At 50.1% G+C, this 19,488-nt stretch overlaps 2 protein-coding genes across 6 annotated transcripts in view; both read right to left on the bottom strand.

The window, feature by feature from the left end:
* Nucleotides 1-5,187: 5,187 nt before the first annotated feature.
* On the bottom strand, nt 5,188-6,680 carry ATOH1 (atonal bHLH transcription factor 1). Its single transcript, XM_032444512.2, has one exon. It carries the CDS (start codon nt 6,582-6,584, stop codon nt 5,754-5,756), a length of 831 nt encoding a protein of 276 aa, XP_032300403.1. The 5' UTR covers nt 6,585-6,680; the 3' UTR covers nt 5,188-5,753.
* Nucleotides 6,681-14,914: 8,234 nt separating this feature from the next.
* Nucleotides 14,915-19,488, bottom strand: part of GRID2 (glutamate ionotropic receptor delta type subunit 2) — a 640,155-nt gene continuing 635,581 nt past the window's right edge. For 2 of the 5 annotated variants that reach the window (XM_015861346.3, XM_085545032.1), the window contains exon 16: nt 14,915-17,570. In XM_015861346.3, coding sequence (XP_015716832.1) covers nt 17,148-17,570 — 423 coding nt within the window. In that variant the 3' untranslated portion in view covers nt 14,915-17,147. Of the gene's footprint in view, nt 17,571-17,633; nt 17,655-18,517; nt 18,785-19,488 lie in introns of those variants that run through there. The other 3 variants (XR_014945306.1, XR_014945307.1, XM_032444177.2) reach the window with 3 other exon arrangements.

Genomic DNA, 19,488 nt, shown 5'->3' with positions numbered 1-19,488 from the left:
AGAATAACTTTTATTACTCCCTGCTTTATGACCACATGAAATTATGAACAAAATCACAGCAGTAATATTTGACACACAGTTCTTACTAGGGCCAGAATGATGCTCCTCTCTTTGCTCTGCTTTCATTGGAAAACAAAAACAAACCAAAAACAGAAGATCCCTTTCCAAACATCACTTCCCTCAGTCATTGGAATACTGACTAAATACTGAATTGACATTTTAACTTCTGTTCAGACAGTCTTACACTGAGGTTTACTCCTCCAGCACACACTTCTACAACAGAACACCCAGCCACGCTCTTGAATGCTGGAAGGTGCCTGGTTGTGTGAGCATCAGGGAAGGCCATGCTGTAGGGCTGTTGTCATGACTCCTGTACAGAAAGCACTACATGTGCAGGTCCAGGAATACTTGCCATAGGAGAATCACATCTCAGCCCCATGAGCAATGCAACCACAGGCCAAGGCTGTGAAACCCCCTTTAAAAACACAGCACAGTTTCCAGCACAATAAAGGAGCCCAGGTAAAAATGGGTAAATGGGAAAAACAGGTTATCTCACTACAGTGGCACCCACTAGCTTTCGCAGGATTAGGTAACAAGACCACCCAAAGCCACCTTTCCTCAAACTAGAAATAGTGCTCATCCCAGTTCACCATCAGTGGGGTGTCACAGGCAACAGCAATACAGATATGAATTGATCTCATTGCTTGCTAACCTCAGAATAAGAGCCAGCAACACTTCAGAGCGTTCATCTCTTTTCCCAATACTCCAAAACCTCTAGTGACCATTCAAAGCCCTTCTGCCTCAGTTACCATTCTCACAGAATCAAACTTCCCCCCCCCCAAGCCCTCATAAGCAAACAGCTTTTAGGATGCTTTGCAATGCAGAAAAGAATAGGGTTAATTGGCTCCCCTGAGTAATAAAAGTGTAACTGATTTCATCCAGAACACCTGTCGTGACCACAAATACAGTAAACTACATATTTTTCTCTTTTATAAAACAAACAAACAAAAAAAAGTCTGACAAGCAATGCAACAGAACAGCACAAGCCTAACTGCACTTAATCCAGTCTGACTATAAACATTACAGCACTGGTAACCTCAGGAAGAAAAACCCAAACCACAGCTACCCCTTCCTACCTGAAGTGTGACCAAGGCCTGTGGGTACCTCTGCATGTCAGAACGCAGCTTTCCTTCTCTCCAAAAAGCAACCTCCAGCAAACATCAAGGAGAGCAGTATGCACAACCTATTTCAAGCTTTCTCACCTCCAACTGACCTGCATAGACTCTGAGGAGGGAACAAGCTACAGGTGGGGAGAATGACTTGCCCACTGAAGTTACCTGCAGCTGCTATCCTTCCCAAGGCTTCCTCACATGTGTCCTTTAACACAAATCTCTGCTCTTTCCTCCCTCTCAGCCCACTCCAAACAAACTAAAGGTGGAGTAAGGCATCTGCTTTACATCGTGCTTCCCAGGGCTGGAGGAAGGAGGGTCCCAGCAGGAGGCATAGCCCAGGTGAACCATCTCTATATCAGAGGAAAGCAGCATCCCTAGTGTTGAACACAGTCTCCTTGCTGGAAATACTTCTGAAGGGACCAGGGAAAAAGTGCATCATACAAGAAGCATGCAAAGACACACAAGCTGTGCTCCTTCTCTGATACTGAAGGTCACCTAACCCTGGTCCTATGTGTTCTGCCACAGATGGGACACAAGGAGCAGCTCTGAGGGTCTGAAAATGGGAGCATCAGTCCCAACAAGGGATACTGATGAACAGTTTGGGCAAGCTCCCAGCTGTACAACTGCTGTAGGTTTAAGCACACAGGTGTGGAAGTGATCCAACAAGTCATCCCAACTGTCAGCCCAGAGCCAACATTTTGATGGACCATCCTTAACACAGGGGTTTAGTTCAGCACTAGTACCAGCCAGAAGAAAATGAAGGGAAAAACAAAAAGGAGCATGCAGGTGGATAGGAAACAAATAATAAAAGAGAAATTGCTATCACAGGAACTGACATCACGAAATCTCTTAGGTTAGAAGGGACCTTAACTCCAAAGAAATCCAATCGTTTTGGAGCATTTGGCCCACTTTCCTCTGCCTTTTTAAAAAGCAGCACAAAACAGCCCGGTGTTCACTCTTAACAAGGATCACTGGTTCCCGGAGTTCCAGCTTTGTCCTTGCCCCTGGGACAGCTTAACCCCGTGCATGGAACCTTCTCCCAAGGCAGCGTTTGCATGGCATGGACAACCACAAGCCCCGTGTCCCTTCTTTTAAAAGCAGACTTTGGAGGAAAAACCTGCTGCAGGAAATGGTATTTATTGCAGGTAATAGAGAAGGGGTGCCTGCTTGCACTGCCACTATGGGTCTTGCAAAAAAATAAAATAAAATAATTTTAAAAAACAGAGATCTTAAAAATAAAGCTGGCAGTAAGGTGGTTGAGGATAAAATTATGTGTATTGGCACGGGCGGTTCTAAGCGTTTGCTTATCCCAAACAGATCCTTAACAACCCCTCCCTTCTAATCCGACAAATCCAAGGGGTTATGGGGCCGGCGTGCTGCTGTCTCTTATTTCAACGAGCATCATCGAAGAGACACTTCGACAAGTTTGTAGCATCGAACCCGGCTTTTTTCGGGAGGAAAATCCTGTGCGGGCAGCGCTTGGGGAAAGGGTTAACTCGGTGGCCGCGATGCGTATGAAATGATGGTAAATTACCCGGCGCGTTCTCCCGGGGAAGAAATTAGACTTCAAAAGGGCTGGAGCCCTCCTGAATATATATCAAGCAGATGGGCTGATGCGCTGTCTCGCTGATGCGCAGTTGATTAACCGCTCCATAAAGAGCGGCAGCACCTCTCGGGTGCGCGTCGCTGTCCCGGGTTGTGTGCGGGAGCGCGCACCAGGGCGGGTGAGAGGACACGGGGATTACAGCGATTAAACATAAACACAGTAAACGATAAAGAAGGAAGTTTTGATGAATGGGAAATTGGGTCGTTGTAAGTGAGTGCGATTAGCTCTGCCAGCCCCGAAACTCGTTTTCCCAGCCCCAAATGTCGCTTTTCCGCACGGCTCCGAGCTGCAGCAGCCCGGTGCGAAGGGATCCGTTGCCCCCGTCCCGAGCCGGGCGGGAGGGAGAGCACAGAAGAAAAGCAGCGAGGGCAGCGAGGAAACGCTTCGCCGTGTTGACACGTCCTGGCCGCGCTCCCAAAGGCGTCTCTCTGCCACCCGATAGCTCTTCGGAAGGGGCTCTCTGCCTTCCCCGGAGCCGAGCCACAGGGGGGTTGCCCTCGGCGGGGAGGGGTCGTGGGGGCTCTGCGCGGCCTCCGCGGGTGACATTCCAGCAGGGCAGCGGCGGCGAAATCTCAGAGCTTTGCAGCAGATGCGAGAGCCGCGCGTCCCTGGAGAGCTCCGCCGGCGCCCCACGCGTGTACGGGGCTAGGGGGAGAAGAACCACGGAAGCACGCACACGCGTGGAACCCCCCCCGCGCTAGCAGGCCTTGCTTTTGCCCTTTTGTATCCCTGTCCGACGGCAGTCGCACCTCGGGCGAGGCGAGGAGGGGGCCGGGGGAAGACCCGAGAGCGGGCTGCCGGGGTAGAGCTGGGGGGGGAAGCTTGGCGGAGCTCCCCGCGGGCCGCAGCTCCCCGGGGCGCCGCCTGAAAGGCCGCCGCGCCGCGCTCACCAGCTGACAGCGCGTGCTCCGCTCCAGACACGGCGCACCGCGGCCGGGAGCGCGGCCAGCCCCCCCCGGGCCGCCCCGCCGCATTGTCCACCTCGCTCTAATTAAGAAGCGCCGGGGTTAACCCTTTCTCCACACCCTTCTTCCTTCCTTCTATCCCCGACGCCAGAGGTTGGGCAAACAGCAGCCGGAGAACAGCACCCCGAAGAAAACGAAGCATTACGGCCAAAACCCAACGCATCTGCGTTAAAGAAATGCCCGAAAAAGTGATAAAAATGGCACAAAGCAAAGCAGCAGCGAAGTGCGCGCTCTCCGCTTTGCAAACTTTGCGCTCGTCCGTGCAAAACAAACACGGTCTCGAGCTCAATAAAGCGATTTATCCATCTTCATTACTTAAAGAAATGTTGTCTCTTTGTTTGTTTGGGAGCGTGCTTAGCTTGCACCGCTGAGCTGATGCCTTTGCTAGTATCTTGGTTACTTGGATCCCACTTTGGAAGGTAGGAGCTAATTGCTTATAATGGAGAGAAAGGAAGCAGCCAGCATAGCGGGAGCGGCCCGGCATATGGGGAATGAGCGCTCCGAAACGCTCAATATTCAACTTTCCAAAATATTAATGAGATTAGAGCAACCTGCAGCTCTACGTTCCAGCTTGTTAACGGGGCGGGGGGGGTGGGGGAGGGGGCTGCCAAGCGGTTGTTATGCAAACTTCGGGGCTGAACCTCAACATGGAAATGCGCTGAGCATTAGGGAAAAAATAATAAAGGAAAAAAAAATAGGAAAAAAAATAAATAAAGAAAAGCCTCAGACAACGAGAGCTGAGGATCTGCTGCGCTCAGCTGTCGGGGGGGGGGGGGGGGGGGGAACTCTGGTGAGCGCGGATGTGCGCATCGCGATGGTCGCCCTCCAATTGAGCGGTCCGACCGCTCCGTGCTGCCTGAAGCACCGTCGCCGGTTCGTGGGGAGGAAAACACGACGCGAGGGAACGAAACGAAAGGAGAGAGAAGGGAAACAAATAACCCAACCTCCGTAAAATAAAGTCAAATGTAATAAAACCCTGGTCCCCCGCCTCTCCAAAAATTTTAACTGGGTAACTGGGTGATGATGTTTCTGTATTCCTCTCCCCCAACCATCTCCCGCCGGCAAGACACGGCCCCGGCAACGAAAGGTGCTCCCTCCTCCAGCGCTTTGGGAAGGGAGAAGGGGGGTGGGGGGAACCGTCCCGCTGAACTCTTCACCCTGCGGGGCCGCCCCCGCCCCGTGCGGCCGCTCTGTGCCGAGGGCCGGGCGAGCGCCTTATACCGGGGGACAGGTGGGCGGCTCGGGGAGCGTCCATTCTGCCCAGCCCGGCCCCACTCGAGGGACCACCTGCGGGGAGCGGCACTCGCTGCCCGTTCCGGCGGGGGTGTGAAGGGGGGGGGGAGACGGCCGTGGCGCTCCTCGTGCTGTACGGACGGGACCACGTCCCGGCGCCGAGTGTGCGGAGATAAGGGGGAACGCGACCGCGGTGCAGCTTCGCTTCGCCTTTTTATTTTTCCGCTTTTATTTGATCTCGAAAATAAAATAAAATAAAATACATTAACGAGTAGCAATTGGCTGGGCTAAAATTAAAAAAAACCAACATTTTCGTCGTAGAAAAGTTTTGTTTAAAAAAAACAACAACAACAAAAAACAACCAACCAGAAAGCAGAAACAGTAGCAAACACTCCGTAATAAATAAGTTTCCTATTACCACAAAAGCGAAATAAAACGAACGTAAAAGTTTGACACGAGCGAAGAGTTCGCGTTTCTCAGGCTCGGCGACCACCGCGGTGCGGGGTTTCCCTTGGCAGCCGGCGGCCCTCAGCCGCGCCCGCGTCTCCGCCGCTGATAAAGTGCTCTGCGCCGCGCTCTCCCCGGGAGCGCCGTCGCGGCGCGTTCTGCGGGGACGGGACGGGACGGACGTCGCGGCGATGCTCGCCCCGCGTTGGCAGAAGGGACGGCAGCGGCTTCTGGGCATCGGAAACTCTGACAGGAGCGACTACGCGGCGGCGGCGTGACGACGCGGCCCCGGCGGGAGCGGGCAGGTGGGAGGCGCGGTCCCGCAGCCCCCTAGCTGGCCTCGTCCGAGTCACTGTAGTGGGAGCGCGGCGAGAACTCCCCGTCGCTGCGGTGAGAGCGCGGCGACGCTTTGCTCCTCTCGGGCTGCTGCGGCGCGGGGGGCCCCAGGAGCAGCGCGGGAGAAGGCGCTTTTTGCGCCGGGAAAGAGGGGAAGCGCAGCGGCTCGAGCTGCGCCGCGAAACCGCCCGCGGCCGCCGCCGGGGGGAAGCGAGTCCTGGCGGGCGCGGGGGGCGACGCGCGGGGCGGCGGAGGAGGGGGCGGCGGAGGAGGCTCGAAGGGGGCCCCGCGGAGCTCGGCCTTGGCGGGCGGCTCTTGGGGCGCGGGGGGCCCGTGCAGCAGCTCGGCGAGGGCGCTGATGTAGATCTGCGCCATCTGCAGCGTCTCGTACTTCGAGAGCTTCTTGTCGTTGTTGAAGGAGGGGATGACATTACGCAGCTGGTCGAAGGCGTGGTTCAGCCCGTGCATTCGCCGCCGCTCCCGCGCGTTGGCCGCCAGCCGCCGCTGCTTCTGCACGCCGCTCACCTGTGCCCGCGGCCCGGCCCCGCCGCCGCCGCCTCCCCGCGGCCGCCCGCCGCCGCCCCGCGCTCCCCCGGGGCTGCTCCCTCCGGAACGCCGCGCCGCGCCCCCCGCCACGGCCGTCTCGTCCTCCTCGTCGGCGGGCAGCAGGTAGCGCGGCGACGCGGCGGGCACGCGTGCGGCGCAGCACACGCCCAGCCAGCCGGGGGCGAAGCCGCAGCCGCCCGCCTCCGGCCCCAGCAGCGGCTCCGGCTCCCTCCCGCCCTCCACCCACTCGGCGGCGGCGGCGGCCCGCGGCAGACTCATGGCTCGGCCGCGGCGCCCATGGGACGAGGCACGGCACGGCTCGACGGACGGCTGCCAGCGGCGCCCGCCCGCTGTCCGCCCGCCTCGCGCGTGGCAGCCGCCGTCTCCGGTGTCGGCCGTGCGCCGCGCCCCCCTTTAAGGAGCGGCACGCGCCGGGGTCCCGTCCCGGCTCCCCCGCTCCCCCCTCCCTCCCCGCGCTCCCTTCCTTAGCGCCCCACCCCTCCCCGCGCCGGTCGCGTGTCGGGGCGGCCAATGGCGCGGGCGGGCGGGGGGCCGGCGCGTGCGGGGAACCAATGGAGCGCGGGGCGCGGGGAGGGCGGCGGAGCGGGAGGAGGGCGGGGGGGAGCGGCGGCACGCGCGGCCGGTCCGCACGGGGAGGCGCGAGCCTGGCGCCCGTCCCGCACCGCTGCCCTGAGCGGACGGGGGCAAAGCGGAGCCCTCGGGTGGAGGGAGCGGCTCGGAGCGGAGCGGGCCGTGCCGGGCAGAGTGACCCTCAGAGTGCAGCCGAGTGCCGCACGAGGCGTTAAGTCTCGACCCTGGGCACGGGGAGCAGATTCCACGTCCAACAGTGCTCTGAGCCGGGGAACTGGGGGGGGGGGAATAGCGCGTCGCACGCTCAGAGTCAAAGCCAAAGGCGCGGCGCGGTGTGTGCTCGGCGCTGCTCCACCAGAATAAGATAAATGTGAGGGATGCAGAACTCCTGGGGCCGGCTGAGCTCATTCCGCATTCAGCGCCGCCCGGCCCTTTTTCTCTCTCCTTTCTCCTCTCTTTGTATGTTCAAGCCTACTTGAGTTTCTTTTTTTCCTTTTGTAGGAGTTGGTTCTTTTGAAGCGGTTCGAGGCACGCCCTGCGCAGGGGGAACTTCACGGGAGTCGGAAACACAAGCACACCGCTCTGCAGCGCTTACTGTACAATAGCAGGAATGCGGGAGCCGTGGAAATGAAGCTGCCCTCTCTCTCAAAGTGTCAAAGCTTTCAGAGCCGCACGAACTGGACGCGGCCCCGTATCTTTATGCAGATTTCCTCCTCTCCCTCCCTCTCCCCCCCCCCCCCCCCCCCCCCTCCTGGCCGGGATCGGGCCGAGGCAGCGGCGCGGGGTCAGCACGCAGCGGTGTCACGGAGAAATGGGTTACAGACGGAGGCGGGGACGGGGCGGACGGGGGGGGCGAGGTGGGGAGAAAGGAAAAAGCTCAAAAAAGCCTCCTCTGTCGTTACAGCCAGGGACGTTCTCAAAGCACACAAAGCGCACATGGGTCAGCCCTCGGCTTAATTGTGCTCGACACCCCGATTACTTATTCAATCTCGCTTCAGGATCTGCGGTCAGCGCGGCAGGCACCGCCGCAGATTAGGAAGTATCCCGTTCCTCTCTTGCCCTATTTTCTTTGCGATTTCCTTCCCTCAGCCTGCACTGCTCTGTAGCTGTGGCGTGGCAGAGCCCATCTCGGCGGCACGGTCCCGGACCTATGCTGAGCTGTAGCAGATGCGTAAAGCCAGTGCCAGCCCCGTGGCCTCAGCGACTGCACCACCAAACCAGATCAACCACCCGACAACAACAATAATTTATCTCGGAGCACATGGGATCGAAGCAGGTCCCGAGAACAGTCTTTCCTCGGGCTCCTCCTATGATTAGTCGCGATGCGTTACTTTCGAAAGTGTTTTAAAAGTGGATCAGAAATGACGACTGCAAGGAACGAAAACCCCAGGTGCCCATTGCTGCAGTCCCCAGCAGCTTCGAAGGCTGCCCTGTCCCACCCGTGGGCAGTACGACCACCCCGGGACATGGACATGCCCCTGTGCTGCACATTGACCTTCCCGGGTGGGTCACTGCATCTGCTTCATCCACTTTGGCTATTTGGGGGGCCATCAAAGTAATTCTCGCTTCCTGGTCCCACAAAGATCTGGTGCAGACCCACACCCTGGGCCTCATCCTGCTGACAGTTTCTGCTACGCACAGTTGGTTCCCGTGCATGTACTCCCACTGCCTCCAAGTGATGTGCACAGCATCACTGCAACAGCACTCGCTACCTCCTGGGGCCATTGTGGGGCATAATGAATTCAGTTTCCTCATCTATGTGGAAATCTTGTCTATAGCATGTATACCTAACGCCTGCTCTGCTCCTTTAGTTACGTCGCTGCAACTTTTACTAAGAACTTATGCTAATATGTTACAAATAAAAAGCCTTATATTCATGGAAGTATGACTAATAATTTTCTTTCAGTTGCTGATTTAAAAAGCATTCTGCGTTAAAACAGCTCAGCAAGACATTTCCTCTGAAACTGCTCGATGCTTTCAGTCCTTGCAGTGTCTGAGCACTGGGGCATTTGGCTGGGAGTCACTCAGCATCAGCCCTTCAGAAAGCCAGCAAAACCAAACACAAAAAGCCACCAAACTGAGGTTTTGGGAGCTGCTGTCCTAGAAGGTTTGGAAGGAAATGAGCAGTTTCCTCCTGGCCACAGAGGTGCAGAGGGCTGCAGCTGTTCGGTTGGTGCATCTGACAGCAACTGTGACCCAGAGACCTGGCATTAGCTGGATTAGGGTCTGTGTTCTGCATACATGCCAGAACTAAGCACTGGAGGAAGAAGCATTCATGATGTATAATCAATCCCTGCACAGAATTGAAAGCTTTTCCTTTCAATTAAAAATAAGGAGTCTTAGTGCAATACAAGCACTAGTATCAGACCCATGGGATTTACACTTCTGCCATTCTCAGTTTCCTCACCTCTTTAACAGTGATCTTAGTTCAGATTTAGTTTGTTTGCCCTTTGCAGCAGAAACAACTTTGCTGAGCCCGCATGGGGTCACACACGTAACCTACAAGTTCATTACCTCAGTTGCTTGAAATAAGCATCAACAAACTGTCTCCTGCTTAAGGCACTGTATGCTATAAACATGTTAGCAAGAGGAAGAAAGGAAGAATCTGACATCTTAAACAGTCTGTACACTTCTTACCAGCAACATTACCAGAGTGGTGACCTGGGAATGGGGAGCTCTGCTTGAGTCATACAGGGCCTTAAACACAGGATCCCAAACTGAGGCATTTCCAGCATTGCCTCAGCAATCAGCAGCCATGGTTCTACTTCTGTCAAAACAGAAGGAGGTTTCCTAGACGTGGAAATACCAAACTTTGCAGGTCTCCTAAGGAAAGCAGATCCCCCTAAGGCTCCTAAAATGCAGGGACTATGTGTCTGGAGTCCCTCTAGAGGACAAAACCAACAGAATTTACCCAAGTGTCTGCTGATCAACATCTCACATCAACCCCCAGGGTGGAGAGTATTTACCCAGGAAGGAAACACCGGTCAGCCAAGAAAAAACATCTTCTCCATCCACAGGAAAACCTCTGTGAACTCTATGTAACTCCTGATAGCAAAGAGGCTGCCAGGAACTTCCAGCTTCCATTGCCACACAGGCCCACCTTTCATCACCACAGAGATCTATGCAACGTTTAGAAGCCACCAGGATGAACAGCCATGAAAACCAGCTGCTCTGAATACATCTTCTCCAGTCTGCTGTTCCTTGAAGCTGGATACCCTGAGTCTTAAGCTGGATACCCTGAGCCTTAAGAATGGGTGTTTAAATACTTGTTAGTAAAGCAGAACCAGAATTATTGTTTTTAAACTATGTGTCCAACCTGACAACTGCCACAATGTAAACCTCAGCAGAGCACTGCTTACAATGCATCTCCGTGTTCAGGGATGCTCAGTGGTGGTCCTGCAGCCCTTGGGCAGCAGTTCTGGACCGGCAGGCTTGCAAGGCTCTCTCTGTAGTGAGCCCTGTCTCTGGCATAGCCTGGAGCTGCAGTTCTGTTTGGTCCACAGCTGGAGGAAGACCTGCGATAGAGTTCTTAGGCACTATTGTTTTCCAGGATGCTTTGAAATTGCTAAAAGACTCAGGAGTTCCCATGAGGAGAAGATTCCTTTATATCCCATCCGTGAGCCCCACGTCAGAGCCAGAGGCAGCTGCCATGAAGCACTCCATTTTGCTACCCGAGCTGCGTCACCGCAGCCACACAGCGTCCCGCAGGCATCTCGCAGTGCCGTACTAACACTCGCCACCTCCGTGCCTGTCAGCTGAACAGCGCATGGCCCCCCGCACCCCGCAGCAACCGCAGCGAAGCCTTTCGGACGTGCCCCATTTCACCCGTGGAATGGCAGCGAGGGGCTCGGGGCCAGCACACGGCGTGCCACCCTCCGCCGCCAGCTCCGCGTCCCCCCCGCGCCCCTCGGGTGGGTTGTGCGTGGCAGGGCCGTCCCTCTGCGAACAACAGGTTGGATATTGTAGGTGTGGGTTATTAAAGTGTCCCCGGCACAATGGCGGTCTGTGTCCCATTCGCCACGCTTGGGCTCCTCTTTGGAAAGCGCACACAAGAGGTGACACGGCGCTGGCCCCGGCCATTATCCCGTCTGCATAGCAGCGCGGGCCGCCCCGTCTCCCGGGAAATGGGCTCCGCAGCCGCCGCCCGCCGCCGCCGGGGACACCGCGGCCGCGCACGGCTCCGCGCCCCTCGACGGCGGCCGCCCCTCACGGCAGCGCCCGGCGGGTGGGCGGCCGCGCTCGGGGCTCTCCTCTCCGGGCGGTGCAGCAGCTCCACCAGCTGGACGACAGAGAGAGATGCAGCCTCCGGCCCTCGGCTCACAGCTCCAGCTGCAGAGCCTGCGCTCTCTCACTGTGTCGAGCAGACGCCGGGACTACAAGTGATCTCAGCTGGGACGCGCTCAGAGAAGAGCAGTGCAGGGTCTAGAAAAGCGTTAGGAGGATCAGCTAAGGGAGCTGGGGTTGTTTAGTCTTCAGGTGGCTGACAGCATCACTCTCTACAACTACTTGACAGGAGGTCGTAGCGAGGTTCATATGAAGTCTTTTAGGGAACCTTATTTGTTCTTTGAGGCAAAAGAGTCAAGAGAAATAAGAAGAAAGCATCACTTGCTGTGCCTCAAACCTGCAGAGATCCAAGCAATAGCAGAACTTAGAGCTGTAAAAGCTAGAGTGAGACAAACCACTCAGTGCTGCCAAAGCACTGTTGAACAGAGCAGCCTATTTTCTTGCTACACTACATGTTTCTTGTTGTGGTTGCTGTCACACCACAGAGACTTTTCCTTCAATGTGTGCTGGAGTGTAGGAATATGTTATGAGCTTTGATCACAGCACTTGCTTCTCTCTCCCAAGGGTAAGCAAGAGTATTAATTAGTAAGAACGTGGATCAACAGTGATTGCTCCTGCCATAGTCCACCAGAGAGAAATATCCCAAACCAATATTTAATACCTCCCCACAGCATATTTCAAGAAACAAATGAGCAGGTGAGAAATACAAGTTTACCCACAGCAGCAGGGCTATGACATGCTCATAGAGTTGCCCACTCTCTCTTTTTAGATTTAATTGCCAACAAGCACAGAACACTTGCCACATCTCTTCTGTGCTCCTGGGCGAAGCACCTGCAGCATCTTCTGGCTGCCTCAGGATCATCCCCAGGAAGTCAAATCTGGGTGGTAAGCAGCATCCCTGAGACCTCACCCACTGGAACTTCTATTGCTGCTCACATTCCTATAGGTAGAAGGAAGCAAGCAAGCAGTTGAAGCTGTTTCCCCAGCTGGAAATCACTCTCTTGGAGGACTGAAATTCAACATAGCAAACCTCCCTATTCCACATAGGAGGAGGTTAAGCCTGAACTATTATTCTGCTGCCACATCTGCTGCAGCATGACCCAGAGGAGGAATTGAAGCAAACACCTGCAGCTGTGTGATGACTTGGAGAGCTCAGTAACTGCCCACACACCTCCATTTTATTTTTATATGTTTTATTTTGCTGAGGAGAGTGGAGGAAGTACTGGCCTTACAATGGCTGATAGCCAGAATATTCCTTGCTCCGAACAGATGATGCACCAGTAGAGCAAAGGATTGGTCTGGAATGCCAAAATAACAAACAGGTTCATTTACAACACTATTGAATCTAGCTATTAGTTGGGTTTTGTAGTTAATTAATTAATTTTGGCAGGCCACAACACTCTTGTATTAACAGAGGGACTTGCTTTTTGGGGGAATTGCTTTTGGTTAGGAATTAATTAGGCTGTAAAACATTTTGCCCTCATACGGCTGCCTGGGAGACTTACTTTGATTCCTGACTTCACATGCAGTGTCATGTATGAGACACAGATGGTAGGGTATGATGGTGATGAGTTTGCTGTTTCTTCCTGGTCTTGATGTAAAGTATGAACACATGTGTTCATATACCAGTACTCAATAACAAACAAAAGTATCAAAGACTCATTCTTGGGAGCAGATACTTGATTTTGACATTTATTTCAAAACAGCTCCACAGAACAAGGAGGAAACACAGCTCTCTGGACCAAGGGAGTGTGAATGCAGCTGTGCTGTGCTGGTGCAACACAGCTTTTGTGCACGAGTGTGCTCATGGGAAATTGCTTTAGTTTTCATCCCATCACCTTTGTGCAGGTTAATGAAATCAAACATACCCAGAGTATTAAGCTCCATCATGCTTTCTGGCCCAGATGCAGTGGGTGTGCCAGCACAAAAAGGTACCCTAACATCCTCATCAGTTTGCAACATCCCACATTAGTGTGGAAGAAAAATACTTCTTAAAAACCTGATATATTGAGGGAAGTTGTACCAGCACTTTGTTTTGACAAGATAGGATGAAATGATACTACAGCTCTGATCACTCTGTGGCTGGACCAGTGACAGCTATCATCACTCACCTGTTTGCTGCAGCAGGACAATTTTTTTTCTCTCTGGGTATTTCGCCATCAGTCAGTAAAGCCATCTGACCAAGCAAATCTTTGAAACCAGTTTACAGAATCACAGAATGGTAGGGGTTGGAAGGGACCTCCAGAGATCATCGAGTACAACACCCCTGCCAAAGCAGGTTCCCTAAACCAGGTCGCACAGGTAGGTGTCCAGGCAGGTCTTGAATATCTCCAGAGAAGGAGACTCCACAACCCCCATAGGCAGGCTGTTCCTGTGCTCCATCACCCTCACTGTAAAGAAGTTTTTGCGCACTTTTGTGAGGAACTTCCTATGCTCCAGTTTCTGTCCATTTCTCCTTGTCCTGTCTCCACACACTGCTGGCCTTACCACTTTGCCCCCCACACCTCAGATATTTATAAACTTGGATCAGATCCTCTCTCAGTCTTCTTTTCTCAAGGCTAAACAGACCCAGTTCACTTAGCTCTTCTTCATAGAGGAGATGCTCCAGTCCCTTCATCATCTTTGTGGCCCTCTGCTGGACTCTTTCCAAGACAATCCTGTCTTTTTTGTACTGGGGAGCCCAGAACTGGATACAGTTCTCCGGATGAAGCCTTACCAGGGCAGAGTACAGGGGGAGGGTCACATTGCTCGACATGCACCCCAGAATGCCATTGGCCTTTTTGGCCATGAGGGCACACTGATGGCTCATGTCCAACCTGTCATCTACCAGGATGCTCAGGTCCCTCTCTGCAGAGCTCCTCTCCAACAGGCCATCCCCCATCCTGTACTGGTGCATGCAATTATTCCTCCCAAGGTGCAAGACTCTACACTTGTTTTATATGCTTTGTGCCAATGCTCACTTTTTCACTTGTAGCTGATATGTCAGAATGGGCGTACAACCTGAATCACCAGGCAAACAACTCATCTTTATACAGAGCTGGCTTGTATTTTCAGCAGTCTTACTGCAGCAGGAATGCTTGACAGTCTTTAATAAAGAACTTTTACCTCACTGGCTTTTTATTTAGAGACAGGGAGGAGAAATGTCACACAGAGTTAAATTAGCTCCTTATGAAGAATAAATAGGCTGTGTCTCTTAAGGTACCCAGCTCTGGTTAGGTGTATTTGGGAGCATAAATGACAGGGACAATATTCACATTAAATGTAAAGTGAATGATTTGTCAAGGCCAGGAGTATAGCACTTCTCATCCCATCACAGTTGCTTTACAGCTCAGGAATAACCTGAAAGTAGGACTCTGATCATGCAATCATTTTTGGGTCTACAGAAAACCCTGCTTATGGTAATATACTCTAACATCCTGTTGCTGGGCATTCAGTGCCCATTGACACGTGTGCATATTGGTAGTAGCCTGTAGGCGCCTTTTATCCTCAAGTCATTTTCAGTACTTTCCTTCATATTTATATGTTATCTGGACTCAGATTATTATTAATCGTTATTATTATTATTATTAATGTAGCACTGAATTGAGGTCTCCTTCCAACATATGCTTTTAGAAGCTATAAAATAAGACTCAAACACCCTCTCTCCTTTGTGTAGAAAAAACATTGACAAGTGGACACCTGCCACCAAAGGAAAATCTCACATTGCTCAGCATTTAAACAGGAGGAAACGCGAGTTTAGAAAACAATTTTATTAGACAAATTATTTAGACAAATTATACACAGAAAGCTCTGCCACTTGTAACTGAGGCCTCCAAAAAGTGTTTTGTGTATCTGTATAATAGGCAACACATCAAAATAGGCCTATTTTAAATATCGTACATGGTTAACAGATTTCTTTTTTCAAAGCTAAAATCACTGCAACATCTGGTATGTCCCTACGTAGCTTGTTGGAAAGAAATTAGTTCTTTTTTTTTTCTTTTTCTTTTTTTTTTTTTTTTTTTCCTCAGAGGTGTGGATGAGTTCATGAATGTTACAAGGGAGAAGCAAGTTGTGCATGCTTTTAGACGCTTGCTACCCCGGAAACAAAATGGCCTTTTGCACGATAAGAATTTGTTCTGCCTTACACAGTAGACAATATTTGAAGATTTAGTACAAAAAACAGTGACAGTACAAGATGCTCCCCCAGAACAGAATTAGCATCAAAATAGAATAGGTCTGAAGAATATACCTTTTCATTTATCCTAAAGCAAATCACAGAGGTTGATTCCTATTAATCCTAGCCAAAGAATGAGTTAGGTTAAAATAAGTGTATGGTTGCATTAAAAACTAAACCAAACTGAAAAACCTCATGGGATAAACTGCTTGCTTTCTACTTAGCCTCATCTTTAGCTTTAAGGATTACAAATTGAAAGCTCTTCCTACATTTCTAACAGGTAACAGCGTTACTTTAAGAAGCTGGTGCCAAAACCGGAACTGGTTCTGCTCTCACTGCTGTTCTTTCTCTTGTTCTATACAGTTGGCACTAATATAAAAAGTATGTAGCTCCTCTAAATCTAACTTAACATATAAAGGGTTAAAAATGAGCGCCGGTTCATATTCTGCTTTCCCCCCTTTGAGCAACGTGTGATTATAATTAAGGCCACATCAGTAATTCTCAAGGGCTTTTGCTCCACTAACACCATTATCATATTGATCAGCCGTACTGATTTGGAAAATAATTTATTAACCTTTGATCTATGTTTAAACTTCTCTAGAGCTATATTAGTTGCTCATGAGCGTGGTATACCTAAGAGAGTGTTCCATCTGTCTAATTAATTAAAATTATCAAGGTTAGCCATATAGAATGCTCAACAGCCAATGCAAAACCTAATCGAATGAGTTACATCTAGGTACAAACTTCAAATTGCCCTGGATGCTCTAATAAAAAAGTATAAAATATGCTCTGTTGGCAAACAATGCAAGTCAGAATAACATTAAAAGCGACCCGTCTTTTCTAAATGAAAAGACCCCTGCACTGTACATCTTTCCTGTATACAACACATTTTACTAAAGCTTTATTAAATGAATTGCAGTAGCAACGGCTGCCATTTTATAGCTATATATACATGTATATATATATATACATACTTGTGTGTATATATGTATATATATATATGTATGAGATACTAATTTATTTAACACAACAAAGGCTTCTGCCATATGATACAGTTTACTGTACATAAGAAAAACTTTTAACACTGTACAATCACATAAAGGTCATATGCACTGTTGCAGTGCAAAAGTAGATTTAACTGTAGTCTTTACTGGCATAGTAATGGCTTTTTGTAATCCTACAAAATTGCATTCTTATATAATGGGGCCTGAATGGTCTTTCAACTTCATTTATTTTGCTTTCTATTTCTTTTTTTCTTTTTTTTTCCCCCTTTTTTCTCCATTTTGCCTTTTTTTTTAATTTTATATTTTTTATTTTTTTTTGTCTTTTAAACTGCAAGGTTTGCCTTTGGTCCACAGTTAAAAGGACACACAGCAGTGGAGCGCTGACCTCACACAGCAGAATAGATGTAAAGGACTTAAGTTATTGCAAGTATAGTAAAAAAAAAAAGGCAGTTGGGGAGGAGGAGCCAATGCCCTTCTGTAAAGCAGTCTTCAGGGTTTTCTTATGCATTAATCACTACATGTTTCCTATATTTAAGTATATGAAAAGCCTGAAGTAACCAAAACCTAACCTGGTGATAAATGAAAGAATAAGCGACTTGAGTAGTAAAGAGAGAAAGGAAGAGGAGACCAGACTGAGAAAGCAGAGGAGTGTTGTTACTAATAATCCTGATTCTTTTCTTAAATAAAATAAAGAAAAAAAAAAAAAAAAAGAAAGGAAAAGGTTACATCCATGTTAGTCCCACAACATTACAGCCGCTCCTTGCAAAGGGAGTCCTAGAAAAGAAACAGTGAAGAAATTCGGTCTGATGCTCATATGGAGGTGCCTCGGTCTGGGTCGCTGCCGAGGTTCAGCCCCAGAGTTGGAGTTGGTTGGTAAGGGATAGATGACATTGTTTTGATGGGGCTTCTGAAGAAGCCTCCGTTTGGTGCCCTGTGCCTAAAAGGGCCAGTTCGGTGCTCGGGTACGCTGCCAAAGGAGAAGCCAGAAGCAGCTTTGGCAGACAGCGTGCGGCTCAGTGTCTGGATCTGTTCAGGTATGAAGGTTGTTGTGGTGATGTGAGTGTTTCTGAAGTCACTGATTTGCTCCAGTGCTTGACGGGTGGGCAAAGTATCAATGTCCAGCGGGGTCAAGTCAATCGACGATGTGGAAAACTGTTTATGAGGACTGTCATCATCTGTGCAGAGACTGTTCACACGCCTGTGGAGGTGTTCCAGATCAATTTCCTTGTCATCCTGGGGAAGGAGAAGAACAAGATGTACCGCTCACCACCACCGCCATGTTTTTTGCAGGATTGAAGCTTCACAGTGCAATCAGAACTGCTTGGTAAACAAAATACACACTTACTAAAGCTTCCTCTTAGCTGTGGGCAGCTCTAAACATCACCAGCAAACATCCCCACCTCCTGAAGCTGGATGAGCTAAAATAAACTCATGCAGACCCTTTTCCACATCTGCCTTCAAACCCTGCACCTGAATGACAGAATTCCAAGAACTATTGATAGGTTTCTTCATACAATGAAAACAGAGCATCACCTCAAAAGTCTGGGATGATGCCAGTCCTTAAATGCTGCTGATGACTAAATTTGAATGACAAAATGGAGGACTCTGAAGGGCCAGACTGCTTCTTCATAGGTGCTCATTCTCTCAGGGCTTAAGGATGGGTTAAAATCTCCTCAGGTTGATTTTTGCTTTTATTATACACAAAAGCTGAGCTTCCAGGCCCAAATCCAAGCACTGGCATCTCACTGACATCACACAGGAAGGAGTAAACCAAATGATTTTAAATTGTGATGCCAAAAGTGGGATTAATTTTCTCCTTACCTATAAAGAAGCAATTCCATAGATTCAGTTGGAATTATGCTGCTGTTGGGTGAGAAGGCAGCCTGGAGGATTTATTATAACAAAGCATCACTCCTCTTACCTCTGTCCTTTTTCCTCTTTAAACCCAGTGAACTCCACTAGAGAGACTTCTTTGTTATAATTGAGATTTTAAATGCATGAGAATTTAAAAAGAAGAACATCCTATGTGACCCAATAAATCACCTATATTGTACATATTGATTTCTATTGAACTGCAAAGCTTAATGCAAAGCAGCATTATGTTTACATGTATAAAGGAATGTATTCTCTCAAGTCTAGGCAGCACAGCTCATTCAGAACAAAAATCAGTTCCAACTAACCTTAACATTTACCTTAATCTCTGTGAAATCTACTGGCTCTTCCAGGCCACTAGAAATATCTCACACTCTAGGACCTCACAGAGGGCAATAAGGCGGCCGATAGATGTGCTTTGATGGCTTCCAGACTCGATTACTGCAATTCAATGACTGGCTTGATCCAGAGCTCATTGAATCAATGGCAAAACTCCTAGTATACAGAATGGGCTTTAGGTCCCTCCTTTGTCTAGGAATGAAGTCAAGCACTCTGAAAATTCCACCTAGAACAAACTGCAGGAGTTTATCTTCTTAGCAAAAAAGGATCACCAAATATTTGCACCAGTAGCACACTGAATAAAAAGCCCAACTCAAGTGAGACTGAGGGAGCAGCTCCCTTCTGAGACAGGGGACAGTGAGACAAACTGCAGGGTAAAGGGCAGGGAAAAGGGCACCAGGACTCTGCCAGAGGAAACCAAGCTGACCACAAGGGCTTTATAGGTGAGCTCATCACGGGAAGGGAATAAAAGCAGTGCTCATTTCTTGGACTTAACTTTCTGTCTGTAGTTTATTCACATGTGGACATAGACATGGATGCACATAACAACCACACAGGTGACACCAAAACCAAACGCATTCACCAAACGCTCTCCTTTAAAATGTTTGGAGCTGCATGTGGATGCAGAAGAACTGGGGCCACATTGGCATTTAAAAATATATACAGAGGCTCCTTTAGCACGTGCAAGTCATGACTATGTCTCTAAGTCCTAATTCTCTTTTTTTTTTTTTGTGTAGTTTTGATACACATATGAACACCTTGTAATTACAAATGCCAATCTGAATTTCAGTACTTCTGAGCCTCTATAAGTTATTCAGAATATTCTTCATTCTTCTCTGAGATGCATTTGGGGCTAGAGTCAGACCAGTAAAAATATAATAAAGCGGTGATATTCTCCCATGCTTTAGCCCACAACCCAATCTCCACCCAACTGATACAC

The sequence above is a fragment of the Coturnix japonica genome, chromosome 4, assembly GCF_054131305.1.
Source record: "Coturnix japonica strain WE chromosome 4, WE-NBRP24, whole genome shotgun sequence".
In the NCBI taxonomy this organism is placed as follows: domain Eukaryota; kingdom Metazoa; phylum Chordata; class Aves; order Galliformes; family Phasianidae; genus Coturnix; species Coturnix japonica.
Note: the sequence above shows the minus strand (reverse complement) of the source record. Positions and strands in the feature narration are given on the sequence as shown.

Coding starts and splice junctions, on each gene's coding strand:
- ATOH1 (XM_032444512.2), bottom strand. CDS start 6,584: ATGAGTCTGCCGCGGGCCGCCGCCGCCGCCGAGTGGGTGGAGGGCGGG.